Source organism: Ictidomys tridecemlineatus, chromosome 12 (genome assembly GCF_052094955.1).
Source record: "Ictidomys tridecemlineatus isolate mIctTri1 chromosome 12, mIctTri1.hap1, whole genome shotgun sequence".
Taxonomy (NCBI): domain Eukaryota; kingdom Metazoa; phylum Chordata; class Mammalia; order Rodentia; family Sciuridae; genus Ictidomys; species Ictidomys tridecemlineatus.
This window is the reverse complement of record NC_135488.1, coordinates 38,094,527-38,115,540: the sequence shown is the minus strand read 5'-3', so window position 1 is coordinate 38,115,540 and position 21,014 is coordinate 38,094,527. Positions and strand designations below refer to the sequence as shown.

Sequence of the window (21,014 nt, the reverse complement as noted above, 5' to 3'; positions counted from 1 at the left end):
TCAAGTTCATTAATTTGGGCTCTGATCATATTTCCTGTGTTCTACTAATTCTGGAATTAGTTTGTTTTATTTTGAGGGCCTCAAGGTGTAATGTTTGATTACTTACTGAGGATCTTACTATTTTTCTTTTTAAAGGAACTCAATGCTATATTGAACTGTGTTGCACTTGAACTGTGTTCCTACTGTCCTAAAGATTTTGATGTGTGTATCTCTGTTCCCATTTACTCCTAAGAATTTTTTTTATTTCTCCATATATATCCTCTGTAATACATTTCTCATTCAAAAGCATATTATTTAATCTCCAGGTATTAAAATTGTTTCATTTTTTATCTTATTTATTAATTTCATTTCATTATGATCTGATAGGATGCAAGGAATTATATTTTTTTGTATTTGCTAAGACTTGCTTTGTGCCCTAAAATACAATCTATTTTAGAGAAAGTTCCACGTGCTACTGAGAAGAAAGTGAATTCAATTGTTGATGAATGAAATCGTTTATACATATCTGTTAGATCCATTTAATTAATAGTATTTTTTTTAGTTCTGAAGAGTCTTACTTAATTTGTCTGGTTGACCTGTCTAATGGTAAGAGAGGTCTTGAAATCATACAGTATTATTGTATAATGGTCTATTTGATTCTTTGTATGGAGAAGGATTTGTTTTATATTCATAGGTACACCACTGTTTCTGTGTAAAATCTCTATCCTGCTATTTGGTAAATTCTTTTGTTTTTTCAAGCTTCATCTTTGATTCTGTAGACTTTTCTAGGTCTACAGTGCTATCATCTGCAAAAGATACTGTTTTATTTGCTTTTCCCTATTTTTCTATATCTTGAATTATATTCTCTATGCTTTGAAAATTTTCCATTGCTTTGGAACTATTTGATCAATAAAAATTTGGTTGAATTCACCTTTAAAACAACAGAGCCCTGGTTATTTTTCAATGAAATATTTCCTTAATAACTATTTATAATATTCTTCTTTGGACACTGGTCTTTTTAATTGTCTATTTTCGCTGTGTTTACCTAACAGATTATCCATTTCCTCCTAGGTTGGCAAAGTTATTTGGATAAAAGCAACCAATGTAGTATTATGAATTTTAAAATTTCTCCTGGATCAGTAGTTTTATACCTCCTATCATCATATATGTATATATTTACCTCCTTATGATAACTTTTTCCTTAATTTCATTAGCCAATGAACATTGTTCATTGCTTCAAAGAACCAGAATTTTTATTTATTGCTTTGATGTGTTTTTTTTCTATTATTAGTTACTGCTTTATTTTTATTATTTCCTTCCTGTGCAAGACTCTTATTTTGTCAGTTTTCTTTTTTAACTTTTTGAGCTGTGAATTTAATTCATGTATTGCCCTTCTTTTCTTTTATCGATACAGATATTTAGGGCTTTGATTTATCCTCTGATCATTATTTTAAACATATTCCATAGATTCTGACATATGATGCTTATCACTGATTTTTCTGAAATTAATTTGTTTGTATTTTCACTTTTATCATTTGATGGAAAATCTTTTAATTTCCATTGACAGGGTTTTTGTTTTCTAGTGCTATTAAATTGTGATTGGGGAATATTGTCTGAATATTTGTTTTGTGCAACCTGATGTTCTTTGTGCTTTACTATATGATAAATTTTGTTGTAAACAGTTTAGTGCCCTTGAAAAGATACATTCTTTCATATCAGGGCATAGTATTTACTATATATCTAAAATATCTACCTTTAAATATATACCTTTTGGGTTTTATGTAGATCTTTTATATTATGGCTTGATTTTTGTCCACTTGACCCATTATAAATTAAGAATAGTGTTTTAAAGTTTTTTATTATGAGTATGTTTTTGCATTTCCTATAAGTTTTATTTTATATAGATGGTTTGTTATGTTTGTTCCATGGATATTCTGAAGTGTCATTCTTCATTGTGTAATGTGGCTTTTATAAAGTTTCCTTTCTGATGCATTTACTTTTTATGGGGCATATTTGTTTTGGCCAGACATCTACTTTGTCTGGTATTAGAGTTCAACTCTTGTTTGATTATGGATTTGAGTTTTGCTTTATAAATCATTTTGAAAATCATTTCTTAAAAGTATGTGAGTTAAAATCCTTCATATTATTGATGTGACTGTTAGGTTAGTCTCAACTATGTCCAGTTATTGTCTGTATTATGTGATATTTGCTGTGCTTCCTCATTGGATTAATCTTCTTTACTTTTTAACAGATTTCTTGAGATATTTAGAAAAGTTTGTACTTTATTTTAGTTGTTACCTTTATATTAATAATAATGCCTCAATCCTCTTTTTTTTTTCTTTTTACTTTCTATTTCATTGTTAGTTTTAAATGTTATCCTTTGGCCACCTATCATCAAGGAAAAAGCCAATGGATTTACTTTATTTTTCTCAACCATTACCATTTCCTATCCCTTTAGTTTATCTTTCTCATATAAATGGAATCATAGTATATAACCTCTGGTGGCTGACTTTCACTCAGCATAATATATTTGAGTTTTATCTAGGTGGTTTTATGTACTTGTAATTGTTATATGTTCCTTTTAACTGCTGAAAAGTATTTTAATATCCTTTGTGTGAATGTATCATAGGTAATTGTTTAATGATTATAATCTTGATAATAGTTGGAAATATAGGACAGAGCCCAGCTTATCCTTCCCCTAGCTTCTGAAATGCCAGTATCTTACCAAAAAAAAAAAAAAAAAAAGGAAATTGACATGGTATAAGATGTTTCTTAGCTAGGTCATTGGCCTTATTTAGATACCCCTAATTTTTAGAAATTCTTATGTGTGTGTATTTATACATAACACACACACCAATACTAATCAGGATACTGAGTTGTTCAACAGCACCAAAGAAATCCCTGCTTGCTGGTGATACCCCTTTATTGTTGCAACCCTTTTCTTCTCCATCCCTATCCCCTCTATTCCTAACCCCCGGCCAGACTAATTTCTTCTCCAACTCTATATTTCCATCATTTTATCATTTTGAGGATGTAATGTAAATGGAATCATACACAGAACATAAGCTTTGAGATTGACTTTTTTTTATCTCAAGTTCTGGTGAATATCAGTAGTTCGTTCTATTTATTGTTGAATAAAATAGTTCGTTCTATTTATTGTACAGTTTATGAAAAAATATAATGTATACATTTTCTTTTGCAGGGTTGGTGCAAACATCTTAAAGTAATGCTATAGTATATTTTTTACACGTTAAAATATTTGAGTTAAAAGTATTAATCTGCATAATTTTTTCTCTTATAGGAATCTTTGCTATAGAGATTTCTGACACACAAAAAGATTCTTCACATTCTGAGAAAGGTCAAAGTTACAAACGGATTTTTTTTTTTGCTATATGATTGCATTTATCTTTTGAATGCTTGACAATGTTAAATGTATTTATTAACTTCATGCCTCTGAATCTCTGTTCTCATGTGCCACATTGCAGTGATCTGAGATGACTTATACAAATAAAAATGCATGGCTCTTTCTATCCATACAGTAATAGTGAGTGTAAAATCTGCTTACTTCACTATTGAACACTATTTTGTTAACTATCCGGAGTAAATAAAGGAGCTTAAAAAAAAAAGAGGGAAAAGTGTTTTTACAAAACAAATTTCCTTTCCTTTCTTGGTATCTCAAATAATTGATTGGTTAATTTTTTTCTTTGTGATCTATGTTTTCATGGCTGGAAAGTTGTGCCAAAATATGCACAGTTTACCAGTATTAGCCTAGGACCCAATATTGCATTTTAGAACCTACCTCACATAAATTCCATGCCATAGTGTGACTTCAGACCAGCAGAAAGTAGGAGTGTGTCAGAGTTTTAAATCCATACTATTGTACCACTCAACCTAATTAAAATACATTTTCTATAATTGTGTTTACTCCTACTATTTTTAGAAAGGTAGGTGATGCTATATCTGTAAAAAATGTAAGACTTTTAAAAATCTGTATTTTTTAATAAGTTTTCTTTAAAACATTAAAGTATTGCAATTAACTTAATTGCCATTTTATTTTATTTTATTTTATTTTGCCTGTGGCAGCTGTTTGTAATCCAGAATAACAAGTGCAGTGATGTTTTCTTTTCTCTCCTAAAATCTCCTAAATCTCTTATCCGTCCATAGACTTTGACTTAATGTTGATAATAGAGCCTGAATGCTACTGTATTTTACTGATATAAGTTATTTGTATTCTTGCCATTTTAATAAAAAGTCCTGTCACTAATATTATCCATATGATGTAGAAAGTTTTTCATTTTATTTAGTCATTATTCAATATGACTATAGTGATGTAGGATAGTGCCATGATTTAAATCTTGTTTAATCATTAGTATGCTGTTATTTTTCCATTAATTCATGCTACATACTCATTTCAGTTTGATCAAAATTTTCAGGTTTACTTGTTTAGATTAAGACAGTCATTAGATTGACTTAAAAAAATTTAAAATTATAAGCATTTTAAAGAATATATGCAAAAAATTATTGATAATATTAAAATAATATACTGACATATGCAAAATTAACCTTTTTTGGATTACTCAGTGACCTTAGTACTATATCATCACAACATTAATTTTTGTCCTTTCATCTAGAAGAATTGACAAATGAACTAGACATGCATGTATCGTGTTAGATGTAGAAGGCAATATGTTAGGGGATGAGAGATACATGAATAAAGTATGTAAGAAAATAGTTCCATGCTTGATTAAAATTATACTGTTCTTCTATTAATTATAAAATATTTAAAAGGAAAGTTATATGATATAGTATAAAGGGACCAACATTACCAAAGATAGGCAAAAACCTCAGTGGTGTTCTCTGTTAAAGAAAAACTTTTGTTGAGATCATTTTCAAGAACATTTATTGTTTTAAATTAGATTCTTATTGCTTGATATTTTAATAGCCTATTGATATGATAAAGATTGGCTAGTACATACTTAATACCAGTACTACCACACATATTCCTCTTTGGATGACAAAAAAATATGAAGGAGCTCTCAACTCTCAAATGTTATGTTGAATACAAAACATCTACTCTGTTGAAGGGAGGGTGCTATGAAAGAGAACTGTGAACCCTCTGAGTAATTTAAATACAGAATTTGTTATGTTTTAAAGTTCTGTACACCACCAGGATTCTTTTATAAAGTCTGTGCTTTTTTCTGTTAATTTGAGCTACTCTACTGTCCAACCTTCTGTTGGAAGTAGAAGCCAGGCATTTGCATGAGGATCCACTCTGAAGTTCATAGGCTATGGTTTCAAAAGGAACAGGTAATATCCTTTTGATCTTTGGAGTATTATTATTAGAATTCAATCCCTATTAATTACAATTTAGCAAAAAATTTAAAAATTGTCTGACACTCTTGGGGTATTGGCCATAGTGATTATAGTAATTAATTCTGAGAAAATAAAAGAAGAAACAAAAATACTAGTGGAAGCCACTAGGCTTGTCATTAATTATGATTCTTAAACAGTTATTGCTTCAATAATTATTTGAAATTATGCATTGAGTTACTGAAAATATACTTTCCAGTAGTCTTCTGATAAGAATCTTCCATTTTTTTTTCTATCCTGTCTTCACATTTTCAAGTAAGTCCTTGCTTATGGCTTTTTTATACTTTCCGTAGTTTCCCAAATGTTGTGTTTCAAGTTACATGTTTTGCATAATCAGAAATAGTTTACAACTTTCATTTACTTTTAGTAAGGTACAATGAATTCTACTAATCAAAAAAAGAATCTTCAAAGTTCATGTATCTTAAGTCTTTTCCATAACAGCAATCATAGCCAGTCGTAGGCTATTGAACAGCACAAATTTGTTCAAAGTTAAGTCATAAGATATCAGAATGTAACTTAGACTTTTTGTTAGCTTTGAACTTTGCAAGTGAAGAAAAACTCTGGCCTAATACTGTAAAAAATTAAAAGCTGAAGATAATTAGACCATCTATTCCAGCCCCTAGATAAATTTTGCCCCTTAGTGCGTTTCTCCATAATCACAATGAGTTACACTAATTATTTTGGACCTTTCTATAAATTTCCCAGTGAAATTTAAGAACATTTAATGTTTTACCCAAAGAAAGATTTATATTAAATAAAGTCCAAAGCTTTATTATCTTTATGTTTTATTATCTCTATAAAATAATCTGTCAATATCAGTGCCCTTCGGATTAATACCATGTCACAGACAAGATAATACATGGTGGATCAAATTGAACCTACCTTTCTTTCAATAAATTCTTTGAATTTAAAAAAAGCTATTCTTTGATTTTTTAAGGATATTACATAAGTGCATTATGGTTTAGAAAAGGATATTTTGTAAATGTAAAATATTTTAGGTGCTTCTTAATTTTTTTATTATTTTAATTGTATTCTTTAATACTTTTGCTGATTCAAAATGATTATTTTATAAGGTTAGAGGAAGTTATACCCTTTTTTTTCCTCTCATATATTTCAGTCTTTTATTTTTTAAATTTGTTTTAATTAGTTATACATGACAGTAGAATGCACTTATATACTTTGATATATCATACATAAATGGGATATAATTTCTCATTTTTCTGAGTATACATATTATAGAATCACATTGGTCATGCAGTCATACACATACATAAAGCAATAATATCTGTTTCATTCTACTATCTTTCTTATCCCCACATCCCCTGCTTTCCTCTCCTTTCACTTCCCTCTACCTAATCTAAGGTAACGCTATTCTTTTTTTTTTTTTGCATTACAATTCTTAATACACATATATACCACAATTTTTGTATCTCTGTATATAAAGTATGTTGACACCCAATTCAAGCCTTCATACATGTACTTTGTATAATGATGTCCATCACATTCCACCATCCTTGCTAATCCCCTTAGAGGAAGTTATATTCTAATGTGTAAGTTTCAACAGAATTCATAGAAATAAGCAACATTTGTAGTTGCACAATAAACATGCACTTTAAAATATTCAAGTGTAAACAAGTAACACTTGGGCACCTCTGTTAGGCAAGAACTTATCTAAGCTCAAATGGAGTCAGGCACAAAATTACCAGTAATAAATGTTATTGTAGAGTCTCCCTCACTTAACCCCTAGAGAAATTAGAAAGGACACAGTTAGACCCATGTCCTCTTCCATTAGTACTTCCTGATATTAAGGCCATTTAAAATAAAGAATGAATTTACCAAAGTTACCAAAATCACAAATAATATTTCTTATTGCCAGATTAACTCCTGAATCACTTTGCTACAACATCTACAGGCAGAATGATGCTTACAATATTATGAGATGTTAAATCTCTTGTATATCAAGACACTATAAAAAAAAAACCAAGTAAATAGCAGAAAGATTGGTAGAGGGAAGAGAACAGGGGGAAGTAGGAAGGGAGGGAAAGGGGACTGAATTAGAGCAAATTATATTCCATGCATTTATAATGATGTCAAAATGAATCCTAATGATATATATAACTTTTAGCAAACTATAAGTTTGCTAAAATAAAAAGGATGTAGATTGAAATGTGATGCAAACAGTAAGAAGAAAAAAAATTTGTTTATTGTCCTATTCAATAATTCCTAATCCTAGGTTTACTTTAGAGTGATTTGTGAGCCTTTACCAAAAGATGCAATGAAATTAAATGGCCAAGGGGCAGTAATGTGCTTGAAACAGAGTATAGCTTTATCATCAATTTTGAAGAATCTAACTAACTGTTCTAAGTTTTGCAGGCCTAACTTACATAGATGATCATTATGTTTATGTTATGTTATACTTGGTTAAATTATTTTATGCTTCTCCTTTCCAAACTAAATTTTTTTCTTATGAAGTTAGCACAATTTATTACGCTGCTTCCTTTGATTGTCTAGGAATTGTTCTCCAATATATTATCCTTATTTCTTTTCTGACTTTACAGCCTGTCTCTTAACTTTTTTAAAAAACCATTTTTAGTTGTAGATGGACACATTTATTTTTATGACCTCTTCCATTAGCCGAGGATCAAACCTAGTGCCTCACACATGATAGGCAAGCGCTCTACCACTGAGCCACAACCCCTACCCACTTAAGTTTTTATTTATTATAATAAATCTCCTTTTCTAGTTTGTGTTAATGAAATGTGTGCTTTGCAGTTAACCTCAATCAACTTTAGTGAATAAATCTTCATTTGCTCTGTTATAAATATACTCTTAGACATAGTCCTATCCTTAGAGGATATTATCAAAGAGAGGCCATACAGCCTACTTGAGAATTCTATTGATGGTTGTGTCTTTGTAGGCACATTGTAAGTTTTCAATAAATGTCAACTGTTACTATAGGACTTCCTTGTGACATCTGTGCAATTGTTTAAGGATATAATTATTTGCACATTTCATATGTGCTCAAGCAATATTTGCAAAATTGATAATCTGGGACTTCTATCAACTTTTGTCTTTTAATATTAACTATGTAATTATTTAATGTGTTAAGTGTTTTTGAAATATTTGCTGCTTTTAAATTTTAAATTAGAATGGTGTCAGGCACATTATAAGTTTTCAATAAATGTTAATAGTTATTATAGGATCTCCCTCACTTATCCCATAGAGAAATTGGAAAGGACACAAAGAGACCCATTTTCTCTTTCATTAGTACTTACTGAAGTTAAGGCAATGCTTAAAGGAATTAGTTTACCAAAGTTATCAAGTATGGCACAGTTGTGATTCACTACTACGAAGAATTTTAGTATGTCTAAAATAGTATATTTTAAGCAGATTTCTTTTGTGCGCTAAAATATGGTAAATGTTCAGTAGTCAACTGAACATCAGATTTTCAAAACACCACCTCAAATCTCTAACAATAGAAAAGCCAATAATTTTGAGTAAAATTTCTACATATTATCTCTTTACCATGTTTTCCCAGTTCTTGGCTCAATATTACAGCATTTCTTGAGTGAGGGAGATTGGCCAGACTGATGCTTCTAAGCACAGCATGTGAAATATTATTTCCTGAGATAACGTCATCATTAAATGACATGCTGAAACTCAGATATGCTGAAAGGTACGTCAGAATCTAGCTGTGCTGTTTTAGTGTGGCGTACCATCTCCATAGCCCCACTTTTTCAGTAATGTTCTCATTATTTCTGTCAGAACATTTCTTATGTAGAAGTGGTTTGGTTATTATTCTGAATTTGCACTTACTCCTTTATGTAAATTTAATAAAACATTAAATTATATCATGAAATTAATGTACTCTCCAGATTAGAAGCATTTGATCTGTGATTAACAGTTTAAGGTATAGTCCTTGGCTTTCAGGCCACCTGAGAAGACAGAGTGCTGCATCTCAGCCAAAGCTCACAGGCTTTTGCACTTGTGCCTTATAAAAGTGGAGAAAAGTGGGAGGATGGTTAAAGGAAACGGAGGATATAAATTCTCCATGAATATGACAGTAGGAATTTCTGTAAGGCCCAAGATAACTAATAATGATAGCTAATAGCAGAAATGCTCACGGGCACGCACATGCGCGTGTGTGTGTGTAGATACATGTATAAAAATATAAATGTATTTCATTTATGTTTTAAATAAATATACTTGTTTAGATATTTGCTGATCCTCAAAAAAGTAACAGGTTACCATTTTCTGTGATTTGAATGTGTCCCCTGAAATTCAAGTGTTGATGTTTTGGAAACTTAGTCCCTAAATTCATAAGTTGATGGCATTTGGAGGTGGGGTCTATTTATGGGGGAAGGGGGGTGTTAGGATTAGATGAGGTCATGAAGGCAGAGCCCCAAGAGGGAAATAGCGGCTTTTTAAGAAGAGGAGGAAACCTGTTCTCCTGCTCTTACCATGATGCCCCCTCCAGGTTGTGATGTGGCAGGAAGCCTCACTAGATGAGAGCAGCCTTCAGAGTTGTGAGAACTTTCTTTCCTTTATAAATTACCCAGTCTGTGGTATTCTGTCATACATTCAAGAAACAAACAAGAACACCATTCAAGTGGCAAGGGATATATTCCACTTGCTTACAGACTTAATGTAAGCCAATAAAAATGCAATTCCCTAGAAGTTAATGCCAAAACAATGCCATTGTTTGTTAAAGGAAAAGTAAAATGCTCTGTTCAGGAAGGATGTTTGCCATGATCAGTTTGTTTCTGTGAAGACAAAGAGGGAATGGCTGTTAAATAGCACTAGTGGTTAGTAAGGTGGAAAACAGGGGAAGAACAAGAATCAGGAATGGTAGTGATAATGATTGTGCTATTGACTTTCTTAACTACAAAATGCACAGCAGAGGGGTCAACAGACTACTGGTCCTCACTTTGTTCCAGTGTCTCAACTCTTCAACTATTAGACTGCAGAGCCTTGTGCTATTCACTGCTGTCCCCCACACCTCAGTCACCACATTGCTAGGTTCTGGCTCTATACCAGTTGTTAGCATGAATGAACAAGTCCAGAATCCAAGAACTTTATATGACATGAATATACAGCTCTTACGCTCCAGCCAAATTGTGAACTTGCTGTTCATAAATGCCCCTGATGTTTTCATACTTTGTGCCGTGTTCATGCTAATCCTGAACCTTCTGACCTCTTACTCCTCAAAATCCTACTCAGTTTATATAAAACTTAACATTTGCTGAATACTTACTGGGTTCCAGACACTTGGAACACACAGATAAATGATAGGAGTTCACTGTCAAGTTCAGGAGACAAACAAGTAGAAAAGATAGTTTGGTAAATACTAGGATAAAGCATACGTGGGGCTTGCTAGAGAAGCATGGATTAGAGATAGAATCTCTCAATCTCAGAGAAGCCTGCAAAGAGCAAGCAGTGTCAAAAATGAAGGGGGAGAAGTATGTTCCAGGAGGAGAGACCAATGTGTGCAAAGGCACCAAGGTCTGAAGGAGTCGAGCACTAGTTAGGGTTTTGATCTGGAGTGTTCCCAGTGGTTCATGTGTTGAAGCTTTGTTCCCGGTGGAGCAGTGTGGGGAGCTGGGGCTTGGGGAAGTGAATGGATCCTGAGGGCTCTGACCTTATTAACAGGATGACTGATCCATAATTGTTGGACTCATAATTGAATGGACTACTGGGAGTGGTGGATTGTGGGGCTTAGTCGGAGGAAGTAGGTCACTCTGTGCCCTGGAAGGATATCACTGATTTCCAGCCCCTTCCTCTGTCTACCTCCTATCTGCCAGCAGATAAGCCACTTTGCTCTACCACCACTCCCTGCCATGATATTCTACTTCATCATTAGCCCAGAAGCATTGGAACCAGGTGGCCATGAACTGAAATCTCTGAAACTGAGCCAAAATAAATCTTTAATTCCTTGAAATTGTATATCTCTGGTATTTTGTCACAGCACTGAAAGGCTAACACAAGCACAGTCTGAAAAATGCATATGATTCAGTAAAGAAGGAATCTGGAGTGTGAATCTGGGCATGGTGAAAGTAGCTGTCAAGAAGGGGGTTGAGTTATGAAGTGTCTTATGTGCTATACTAAGAGTTTCAACTTTATCCAGAAAGCCATTGAAAATTTTCCAGCTATTGAAACAACAGTTTGGTATCTTTTAACTAGGGAATAGTTAAATAGTTTTAACAGGTTTGCATTTTTGAAGAATTCCTCCACAGTGGAGACAGAGTAGTAAAGTGGTCATTGCTATGAGCCTTAACACTAAAATAGTGGGAATGGGGAAGTACAGCATATTTCTGAAACACTCAGAAGTTAGGACTTGGTAAGCAATTGGATGAAGGAAGTGAGAAGAATTTTAAGATTATTTTCAAGGTTTCTTAAATAGGCAATTCTAAAGTTAATTAGCTGAAATAGAGAATAGAAGATGAATAATGGAAGGCTAGGGTTGTGGCTCAGTGGTTGAATGCTCGCCTAGCATGCATGAGGCACTGGGTTCGATCTTCAGCACCACATAAATATAAAGATATTGTGTCCACCTATAACTAATAAATAAATTTATTTATTTGTTTGTTATTTAGGTTCTCAGGGTAAATCCAGCACTGTCTAGCTGGCCATTTGCTCCTGATTTTTCTTCTACCTCTCTGACAGCTTTTTGGTTTCTTTTATAGACTCCTCTTCTTTTAAATAACATCTCCCCCTACTCCAGGGATCCATTTTAGACTTCTCTATAAATTTGCTCTGGCATCTCATCCAATTCCTTGGTCTTAATTATCATCTATATTGGTGACTTATCATGTATATTGGTGACTTCCTAGTTTTTATCTCCAGATCAGATCTTGAGACGTAGTTCTCATTGCCTATTGAATATCTCCACTCAAGTATCTTATAGGTGCTTACTCTCTGTGTCTAAACCAAATCCAACAGTGTCTCCTCCCTGCATCCTTGGTGCTTGTTCCCCACAGTGTCACTAGCCACCATGTCAGATGCCTGAACCCTGAGCCCAGCTGTCCTCCCAGATCATTCCCTTCCACAGTTATCACTTCCTGTACTACAAAAAAAAAAAATACTACAAGAAATTAAAAGAAGATGTAAATGAATGGAAAGACATTCTTGGTTCACAGTTTGGAAGGCTTATTATTATTAAGATGGCAATATTACCCCAAGCCATCTACAGATTACGTGCAGTTCTTATCAAAATCCCCGTGGATTTTTTGCAGAAATGGAAAAGCTGTCCTAAAATACATAAGTAGTTTCAAGGGACTCAGATGGCCAAAACAGTTTTGCAAAGAGAAAATTTGGAGGAGTCAGTTTACCAATTTCAAAACATTCCAATATACAGTAACCAAAATAGTACTGACATAAGAATAAATATGTGGATTAATGAAATACAATTTAGAGCCCAGAAATTACCCCATGACTCACTGGTTACTTGATTTTCAACAAGTTTGCCAAGGCCATTTGTGGGGGAAAGAATGGTTTGTTTAATTAAAGGTGCTAGGACAACTAGATATTCACGTACAAAATAATGAAGTTGGGCATTTATTCACATACAAAGATCAACTTAAAAATGGACCAAATATCTAAATTTAAGAGTCAAAGCTACAAGTTCTTAGAAGAAACCAGAGGGTCAAACCTTCATGACTTTTGATTTGGTGATGGTTTCTTCCTGACTAAAATCACAAGCAATGAAAAATAAGATTTCATAAAAATTTTTAAACATGCACATCAAAAGACTATCAAGAAAGTGCAAGATAATCCACATGATAGGAGAAAAGACTTGTAGATTATATCTGATAAAGGTTTAGTAGCCATAATATAAGGAACTCATAACTGAATAACGAAAGAGCCAATTAAAAATAGGCAAGTATAAGAGCAGATGAGGGACTGGGGATGTGGCTCAAGCAGTAGCGCGCTCGCCTTGCATGCGTGTGGCCTGGGTTCGATCCTCAGCACCACATACAAATAAAGATGTTGTGTCTGCCAAAAAAAAAAAAAAAAAGAGCAGATGTATTCAAAGAAGATATACAAGTGACCATGGGAGCACATGAAAGTCATTAGTTATTAGGGAGATGGAAATCAAAACCACAGCAACACACTACTTAACTGAAGAATGGATAAGATTTAAAAAAATGGAATATTATTAGACAAAAATGAAGTACTGTTGTGATATTGTAAATGTACTAAATGCCACTGAATTGCACAATTCAATATGGCTGAAATGATAAACTTTATTTTACCACAATTTTGAAAAATTAACTTTTTCTGCCTCCTAATATCAATCTAATCAGGTCAGATTCCCCTGTAAAAAAGCACTGAGCATTTTTCCTTGGAAGATTTTATCACTGATATTATTTATGTAATTATGTGTCTAATATCTGTCTTTCTTCTATAGAATAAGATCTATTGGGGCAAGAGATCACATCTGTCTCCACTGTTGTTACTAGGAGTTTTATAAATATTTCTGGAACCAATAAAGAAATTAACCTAAACAAGTCCCAACAATTATACCTCCTAAACAGCTTTAAAATGAATATATTTTTCTCTATTTCTGGTTTAATCCAGACCATAAAATCTCCTTAATCTAAATGTGATGGCCTCTCTCTTCTTAAGTCACACCCCATCCAATTCATTTTCCACGCCGAAACCAAACAAATAGTTTTAAAAAACAAACATGGCTTCAGCATCCTCCCCCATACACCCCCTGTGAGTACCAAATTTGTCATTAAGCTGAACTTCGAGCTCTTGAGCACTGCCTTGGCAGCCTTTTGGTCCCTTCAGCCTCATGCCCCACCCCTCCTGCTTTCCAATTATGTATTATACCTATTCTGAATTTCTTTCAGTACCCTCTCTCAGCTTAGAATATTATTGTTTGCTTTAACATCGTGTTCCTAGCACCTAGCACAGTACCTGGCAAATAATATGTATTCAATAGTTCTTTAGTTAAAAAATGAAAGCCATCTTAATTGTTGCCTGATTTCTATTTCTTCTACTCATATGATTAATTTTATATTTCCTGTACACTTCATTGCAGTCTATGGCAAACTCTTATTTGTTTGTCTTACCAGACACATGTGAACTCAGGAAGAAAGGTTTGATTTACTTATCATGTTGAGGACCATGCCAAGCTCATGTTTTCCAATCGAGGTATATTCATTGGAAGAGTGAAATATGACGGTTAAGAACATAGGCTTTGGAATCCCACTGCTTGCCTTCATGTCATGTGTACTTGGGCAAGCTAGCAGTTTACATTTTCTAAACTTTACTGTCTCCTTCTTCTGTAAGAGGTCTGTCAATAAGAGTACATAATTCATAGTAGCATCATGTGGATTCCCTGAGATAATGTCTAAAGTGCTCTGTACAAGGCCAGACTTATAGTAAGTGGTCAGTAAATGTTGGCTTATATAATTTCTGAGTTAATAAAGAAGTATATAGTTTCTCAAGAAACTTTCTCAAGAGAGAAAGCTGACTAGAGAAAAAGATTTTGAGTCCTTAGCAGGTATATGATGTAAGATTGAACGTATGAAAAATAAGATAGGGAAAACAAAACACAGTTTGGGAAAGGAGCTTACCATATGGCTTAGTTGCAAATAGTACTTCACAGTTGTAATGATGTAAACACTGAACATAAAGCTAAGGAAAATTCCAGTTTAATTAATTAGAGACTGAAGGAATGGGAAGAGAGCAGGTGTGGCTTGGAGGAAAAAGAAAGCTAAATTCTCTTCTGTAGCAGGAAGTCAATAGACAATGCCTAAAGTTGAAATATCAAGAAATAATGTCATAAATAAGTTAATTAGAGATAGAGATTCCAAAGTAATCAACTCTAAAAGGTAAAAATTATCATCTGCAGAGGGGGAAGTATGGGAATGGGAATGAGGTAGACCAGAGATTTGAATAACCTATTTGAATATTTGTAACAAAGTTAAAATTAAGATGTATAAATATTAATGTTGCTCAGAGATGAGAGACTGGTCAATAATGAGAAGGCTTTTGAAGTCTCCTTTAATCTGTAAAGCCTAAAGTATTTTATTATTCTCAGACTCTCTCATTAAAATGTCCACCTATAGGCATTTACTACATAATACCTTATATTGCTTTTGCACCTAACTTTTACTGTCTAATAGATTCTGAGTATTCTGAGGAAAGTTTTACCCATTTTTTAACCTATAATTGCCCTTCTCCCCTATTAAAAAAAATAATGCTTGACACATGATAGGTGGTCTTTAAGGATAACATGTTGAAATATATGAAATATGAAAAGAATATCCATGTGTTTTTACTTGATCTTATCAGGCACAAAGCAGGAATCCCGTTTTTTAAGTTTTTCAGTTTGTTACCATGTTGAAAGTTTAGGTATATGCTTAATAGATTTTAGGATGATGAACAAGCACTATCAAGAGCTCTACATTTTGACCAAGATAACCAGCTTTATGTATGCCCTCCCCTTTAGCTTCCTTCCTTCCTTCCTCCCCCTCTCTCTCTCCTCTCCTTTATTGATCTTCCTTTCACTCCTTTATTTATTTATTTTGATTGGTATTTTCTACATTATGAATTTATATATAGAGAGAGATGAAATTCTTTTTGGTACATTTATAAATGTATGTAATTGTATGTATTGTTTTTTCAGACAATATCTATTATTTCTAATGTGCTAGGAAAATACAGTAGAATATAACTATCTTTTACTTCTTTACAACACTCTTATTTAGTGGTCATCTACTTAACAAATGTTTGTTCTCTTATTTGTGTGCATACGGATCTACTTGTTTATGGTATTTTCTGGTGTTTCTCCAACTCTGGAACTGAGAACATAAACATTTTGTTCCTATTTATCAGAACATTTTCCCTGAGTTTGTTTTGTCCTTCTACTTTTTCTCCCTTTCTTCCTTTCCTTTTCTCCCATCTTTCTGGTGGCATTATTGAGGTCTTATCCATATTCCATACAATCCTATCCAAAGTGCACAGTTTAACGGGTTTTAGCACATTTACAGTGTTTACCACCATCACCACAATTCAATGCTAGAACATTTTGTCATCAAAAAGAAACCCTGTGCCCATTCATTCCCTGTTCCCCTCCACATACTCAACCTTCTGTCCTAGCAACTGCTAACTTCAGTTTCTATGATGTGTCTAATTTTGACATTTCATAAAGAATGAACTATATAAAAGATGGGCTTTGTGATTGTCTTCTTCACTTGGCATGACATTTTCAAGGGCTATCCATGTTATAGTGGGATTGGTATTCCATATTTTTTTAAAAAAACATTTCATTTTATTTCTTAGGGCATCATATTTACACAAAATATTTGGGAATTTGATCCTTTCTCCCCCTCTTCTCTCTCCTCTCCTTTATTGATCTTCCTTTCACTCCTTTATTTATTTATTTATTTAGATTGGTATTTTCTACATGTATGTGTGTGTGTGTGTGTATACACACAGATGAAGTTCTTTTGGGTACATTTATACATGTATGTAAGAAGCTATTGTTCATTTTATTCTATATTTCTACCCATTCTTCCCACCCCCACCTCCTTCGTGTTCTTCTACTCTACTTGATAAAACTTCTATCTTTATGATATCCTATCTACTTCCCTGTGCCTTCTTTCTCTTACTTTGCTCTAGCTTCCACATATGAGAGAAAACATTCAGCTCTGGATTTTCTGAGTCTGGCTTATTTCACTTAGCTTGATTTTCTCCATTTCTATCCATTTACCAGCAAATGCCATTATTTCATTCTTTATTGTTGAGTAAAATTCCATTGTGTATATATACCACAATTTCCCGATCCATTCATCTGTTGATGGGCATCTGGATTGATTCCATAATTTAACTATTGTGAATTGTGCTATAAACATGGAAGTGGTGTATCATTATAGTATACTGATTTTAGTTATTTTGCATAAATACCAAGGAGTGGGATATTTGGGTCGTATAGTGTTTCCATTCCTAGTTTTTTTGAGGAGCCTCCACAGGGCATTCCAAAGTGATTGTGCTAATTTACAATCCCACCAGCAATGAATGAGTGTACCCTTTTCCCTACATCCTCTCTAGCATTTATTATTGTTTTCATGATAATTGCCATTCTGATTTGGGTGAGATGAAATCTTGTGTAATTTTGATTTGCATTTCCCTGATTGCTAGAGATGCTGAATACTGTTTCATATACGTGTTGCCGATTTGTATTTCCTCTTTTGAGAAGTTTCCATTTACTTTTTTGGCCCATTTGTTAATTGAGTTATTTGAGTGTTGTTTTTTGTATTAAGTTTTTTCAGTTCTTTATATATTCTGGATATTAATCTCCTGTCAGAATAGTGGCTGGCAAAGATTTTTTCCCATTCTGTAGGCTCTCCCTTCACTCTCTTAATTATTTCCTTTGATGTACAGAAGCTTTTTAGTTTAATGGCACTTGGTTTTATTTCTTGAGCTTTAGAGTTCTTGGTGAGGAAGTCATTTCCTGTACCTATATGATGGAGTGTTGACCCTATGTTTTCTTCTAACAATTGCATAGTTTCTGGTCTAATTCCTAAGTCTTTGATTCATTTTGATTTGGCTTTATATATATATATATATATATATATATATATATATATATATATATATATATATATATATATAATTTCAGTTGTCAATGGATCTTTATTTACTTATTTATATTCCAGTACTGAGAATCAAACCCAGTGCCTCACATATGCCAGGCGAGTGCTCTACCACTGAGCCACGACCCCAGCCCCTTGATTTAGCTTTTGTGCAGGGTGAAAAATAAGCATCTAATTTCATTCTTCTACATATGGATATCCCATTTTCCCAGCACCATTTGTTTTCTTCCCTATGGGATATGATTTATCCAATATGATTTATCTTATTTATCCAATCATGAGTTGGTAAACATTTGTGTTGTTTTCTTCATTTAGCTCTTGTGAATAATACTCTGAAGAAATGTGACATGTTTTCAGTGTTCTTGGGTATGTAACTAGAAGTTGATTGGCTGGGTCATATAGTAATAGTTTTAGGAACTACCAAACTATTTTCCAAAGCATATATACTATTTTATATTCCCACCAGCAACATATGATAATTCCAATTTTTGTCCATATCCTCTCCAACACTTATTATTTTTATTATAGCTATCCTAGTAGGCATGAAATAGTTTGGTTTGAAATTGAATTTCTCTAGTGGTTGTTGGGTTGATCGTTGTTTCCTGTGTTTATTTGCCATTTGTATATCTTATTTGGAGAAATATCTATTCAGATCCACTGCCAATTTATTAACTGTGTCATCATTTTATGATTGAGCTATAAGTATTCCCTCCCCCCCCCATGTATATATTGAATTGAATTTGGGGACACTCAACCACTGAGCCACATCCCCAGCCCTATTTTGTATTTTATTTAGAGACAGGGTCTCAGTTGCGTAGTGCCTCACTTTTGCTGAGGCTGGCTTTGAACTTGTGATCCTCCTGTCTCAGCCTCCTGAGCTGCTGGGATTAAAGGAGAGTGCCACTGTGCCCAGCCTCTTTACATATTTTGATACAAATTCCTTATCAGTTATACTATTTTCAAAGTTTATCCCACTTCCCCAGCCCTTTCTTACCTTTCTTATATATTTTATTTAAAGACAGGGTCTTTCTGAGATGCTTAGGACCTTGCTAATTGTAGAAGCTGGCTTTGAAGTTGTGATCCTCATGCTGGGATTACAAGCATGCACCACCACACCTGGCCTCTTTTCACTTTCTTGATGACAGAAACTTGTAGTGCATACTTTCAAATTGTTTTTAAAAGTATATTTTTCCTTAGAGTTATACAGCTTTGCTGCTTTAAATCTGTGATCCACTTTGAGTTAATTTTCATGCTCAGTCTGAGGAAGGAATCCAAATTCATTCTTTTGCATATCGTATCCAGTTATATGAGCATCATTTGTTGTAAAGACCCATTCTTTCTCCCCCATTGAATTGCTTCAGCACCCTTGTTAAAAATAGATTGACCTAAATTTGAGGGTTTATTTCTGGACTCTCAGTTCTGTTCCATTGATCTATGGCTCTCTCTATGCTGCTACTACCCTGTCTTGATTACAGTAGCTTTGTACTAAATTTTGAAATCAGAGAGTACAAGTCATGCTACTTTACTCTCTTTGCAGGATACTTTTGGCTATCCTGTGTCTCTTGAATTTACATATGAATTTTAGGATCTGGTTGTCAACATCTGAAAAATAAGCAGCTGGTTTTGAAAAGAAATGCATTCTACCTGTCAACTTACAGAGAGTATTGCCATCTTAACAATATTAAGTCTTCTGATCCATGAACTTGTGCTATGTATCTTTCCATTTATTTTGTTTCCTTTAATTCCTTTTGACAATGTTTTTAAAGTTTTAATTGTGTAAATCTTGCTCCTCTCTTTATTTATTTATTTATTTTTGGTACTAATGATTGAACTCAGGGTCACTTGACCACTGAGTCACATCCCCAGCCCTATTTTGTATTTTATTTAGAAACAGGTTTAGCTTCTCGCTTTTGCTGAGGCTGGCTTTGAACTTGCAATCCTCCTGCCTCAGCCTCCTGAGCTGCTGCAATTACAGGTGTGTGCCACCACACCTGGCTCTTTTAGTAAATTTATTCTAAATTATTTTATTTTTTTATACTATTGCAAGTAGGTTTGTTTCTTAATTTCATTTTTAGGTTGTTCATTGCTATTATATTGAAATATATATTGATTTTTATACTGATCTTAAAATCCTGAAACTTTGTCAAACTTTTGTTCTAATATTTTTTAGTGGATTCCTTAGGGTTTTCTATGTCATAGCATCTGCAAAGAGAGGTAGTTTTACTTCTTCCTTTCCATTGTGGATGCCTTTTATTTTTCCCTATTATCTTGGCTATAATTTCCAGTACAATGTTGAATAGAAATAGGAGAGCTTTGTGTTGCTCCTGATTTAAGGGGAAAGCATGCAGTCTTTACCATAAAGTATAAGCTTAGCTGTAAATTAGTTTTAAGTGTTTCTGATCAAACTGAGGGAGTCCCCTTCTATTCCTACTTTGCTGTTTATCATAAAATATTGTTGGGTTTTGTCATTTTTTTCTGCATCTATTGAGATTATCGTGGTTTTTTTCCTAAATGTTTTCATTGATATGATGTGTTAATTGATTTTTGGGTGTTAAGCCAACCTTACATCCCTGGGATAAATTCATGTCCATTTGCCATGCTATATAATTCTTTTAATAATTTTATTTGGGTTTGGAGATTCAAAATGGCAGATTAGAAGAAGACTATTTCCAGTTGCACCATGGCTCAGGATTCCAGCAGCAGGAGTACTGCTTTTCAGTGAGGTGTGTGAAAAAGCGATTTCACTAAAATTCTATACTGGACAGAGTATCTTAAAGACTAAGAAATTTGGATGCATTGAACAAAGAACAAAAAATAAAGTACACTGGAGCCAAGCCAATTGTGACAGCAGTAGTAACAGCAGTTCTGGTTAGGAGGGAAGGGATAATGCAGAGAGAAACACAATGGAGAGATTTAGCACAGAAAAACCTCTAGATCAGAAAAGCAGCCTGAACTTTAGCTGATCCAGAGGCTGCCCTTCAATCAGGATGGCAAACAATAATACATGCTGGAGAGGATGTGGAGGAAAAGGAGCACTACTCTGTTGGTGGGATTGAA

At 33.5% G+C, this 21,014-nt stretch overlaps 1 protein-coding gene across 9 annotated transcripts in view; it reads left to right on the top strand.

Moving 5' to 3' along the window:
- Window positions 1–21,014, top strand: part of Tsga10 (testis specific 10) — a 291,349-nt gene that overhangs the window by 113,333 nt on the left and 157,002 nt on the right. The window contains exon 20 of one of the 9 annotated variants that reach the window (XM_078028542.1): window positions 3,281–3,521. The exons of the other annotated variants lie outside the window; for them this stretch is intronic. Coding sequence (XP_077884668.1) covers window positions 3,281–3,305 — 25 coding nt within the window. The 3' untranslated portion in view covers window positions 3,306–3,521. Of the gene's footprint in view, window positions 1–3,280; window positions 3,522–21,014 lie in introns of those variants that run through there. 9 annotated transcript variants of the gene reach the window in all.